The sequence below is a fragment of the Fulmarus glacialis genome, unplaced genomic scaffold (genome assembly GCF_000690835.1).
Source record: "Fulmarus glacialis isolate BGI_N327 unplaced genomic scaffold, ASM69083v1 scaffold22622, whole genome shotgun sequence".
Taxonomy (NCBI): Eukaryota; Metazoa; Chordata; class Aves; order Procellariiformes; family Procellariidae; genus Fulmarus; species Fulmarus glacialis.
In genome coordinates this window covers 1-1,377 of record NW_009196200.1, presented here as the reverse complement: position 1 = coordinate 1,377, position 1,377 = coordinate 1, and the positions used below count along the sequence as shown (strand labels likewise).

General features: G+C 51.9%; 1 protein-coding gene across 1 annotated transcript; it reads left to right on the top strand.

Moving 5' to 3' along the window:
* Positions 1 to 90: 90 nt before the first annotated feature.
* Positions 91 to 1,224, top strand: LOC104072624 (CXXC-type zinc finger protein 5-like). Its single transcript, XM_009572142.1, has one exon. It carries the CDS (start codon positions 348 to 350, stop codon positions 1,158 to 1,160), a length of 813 nt encoding a protein of 270 aa, XP_009570437.1. The 5' UTR covers positions 91 to 347; the 3' UTR covers positions 1,161 to 1,224.
* Positions 1,225 to 1,377: the final 153 nt, after the last annotated feature.

Here is a 1,377-nt window from a genome sequence, read left to right as displayed (position 1 = left end):
CTTTCATGGCAGGGGGAGGAAGAGGCGCTTTGAAAAGCCCGGTGGCTCTTGCCAGCGCTAACTCTCTTTTCTTTTCTACTTCCAGAGCCGCATGTTGTGTACCAGAGCTGCAGAGTATGTCTTTGCACTGAGATCGGACTGAAGTCCTCTGCAGCCGACGCTGGAGGAGACGCCCCGTTGATGAGCGTTCCCGTCTGAGCTTTCCCCGGTGGCTGGCGGGCTGGTGCTACCAGAAGGGCTTTGGGGGTCTTTCACTTTGGCGTTGGGGGTGGGTTTTTGGGGTTTTTTGGGTTGTTTTTTTTTTTTTTTTATTTTGGGTTTGGTTTTGTTGTTGTGCTCCGGGCACCATGTCAAATTCGGGCTCCCATCAAGACACTGGGAACAAGCCAGAGACGGAAAAAAATAACCAAGATGACTCTCAACCCCCTGTTAATTCCGAGAGGAGGAACAAAAGTGGAATAATAAGTGAACCTTTGAACAAAAGTCTTAAGAAGTCCCGTCCACTCTCCCACTATTCCACCTTTGGTAGCAGCAGCTCGGTAAGCGAACATTCAGAGAAAGGCAACCCCTTAGCTAATGGCAACGAAGCGACTGTGGATAAAAGTCATTCTACCTCAAAGCACAAAAACATCTCTAGTATGCTGAGCAAATTAGACCGGGTGTCGGAGATCTCCTCAGAAGGACAGACCGCCCTACAACAGTTTGCTCAGTCGACAGAAATGCTCAAAAGAGTGGTACAGGAGCATCTTCCTCTAGCAAGCGACCACGGGACTGGTATCTCTGACATGGAGGCAGTCTCAGCTGCAGAGACAATGAACGGCCCCTCTGATTTTCCTTACCTGGGGGCTTTTCCCATCAACCCAGGCCTTTTCATTATGACCCCTGCCGGCGTGTTTCTGGCAGAGAGCGCGCTCCATATGGCTGGCTTGGCAGAGTATCCCATGCAGAATGAGTTGGCATCTGCCATCAATTCGGGGAAAAAGAAACGGAAAAGATGCGGCATGTGCCCGCCCTGCCGAAGACGGATAAACTGCGAGCAGTGCAGCAGTTGTAGGAATCGCAAAACTGGCCACCAGATTTGCAAATTCCGAAAATGTGAAGAACTCAAAAAGAAGCCTTCTGCAGCACTGGAGGTAACCGGCCCCTCTCAGGCACCCTAACCCCTCCTCGGGCTGCGCTCCTGGGTTCGGATCTTGCCCTAGATAATAAAACACCTGGTACTTCTTACTTTTTTATTTTTCCCTTTTCCATTAACAGTTCTCACCGTGAGATGTGCACTCTGCCCAGTGCCCCCAGCCCCCGCCCTCCCTTATGTACTGGGGTTGATTGGCCTGGGGAGGAGGGCTGGGGTCTCCCCCTGGGGTCCCCGGGCACGCT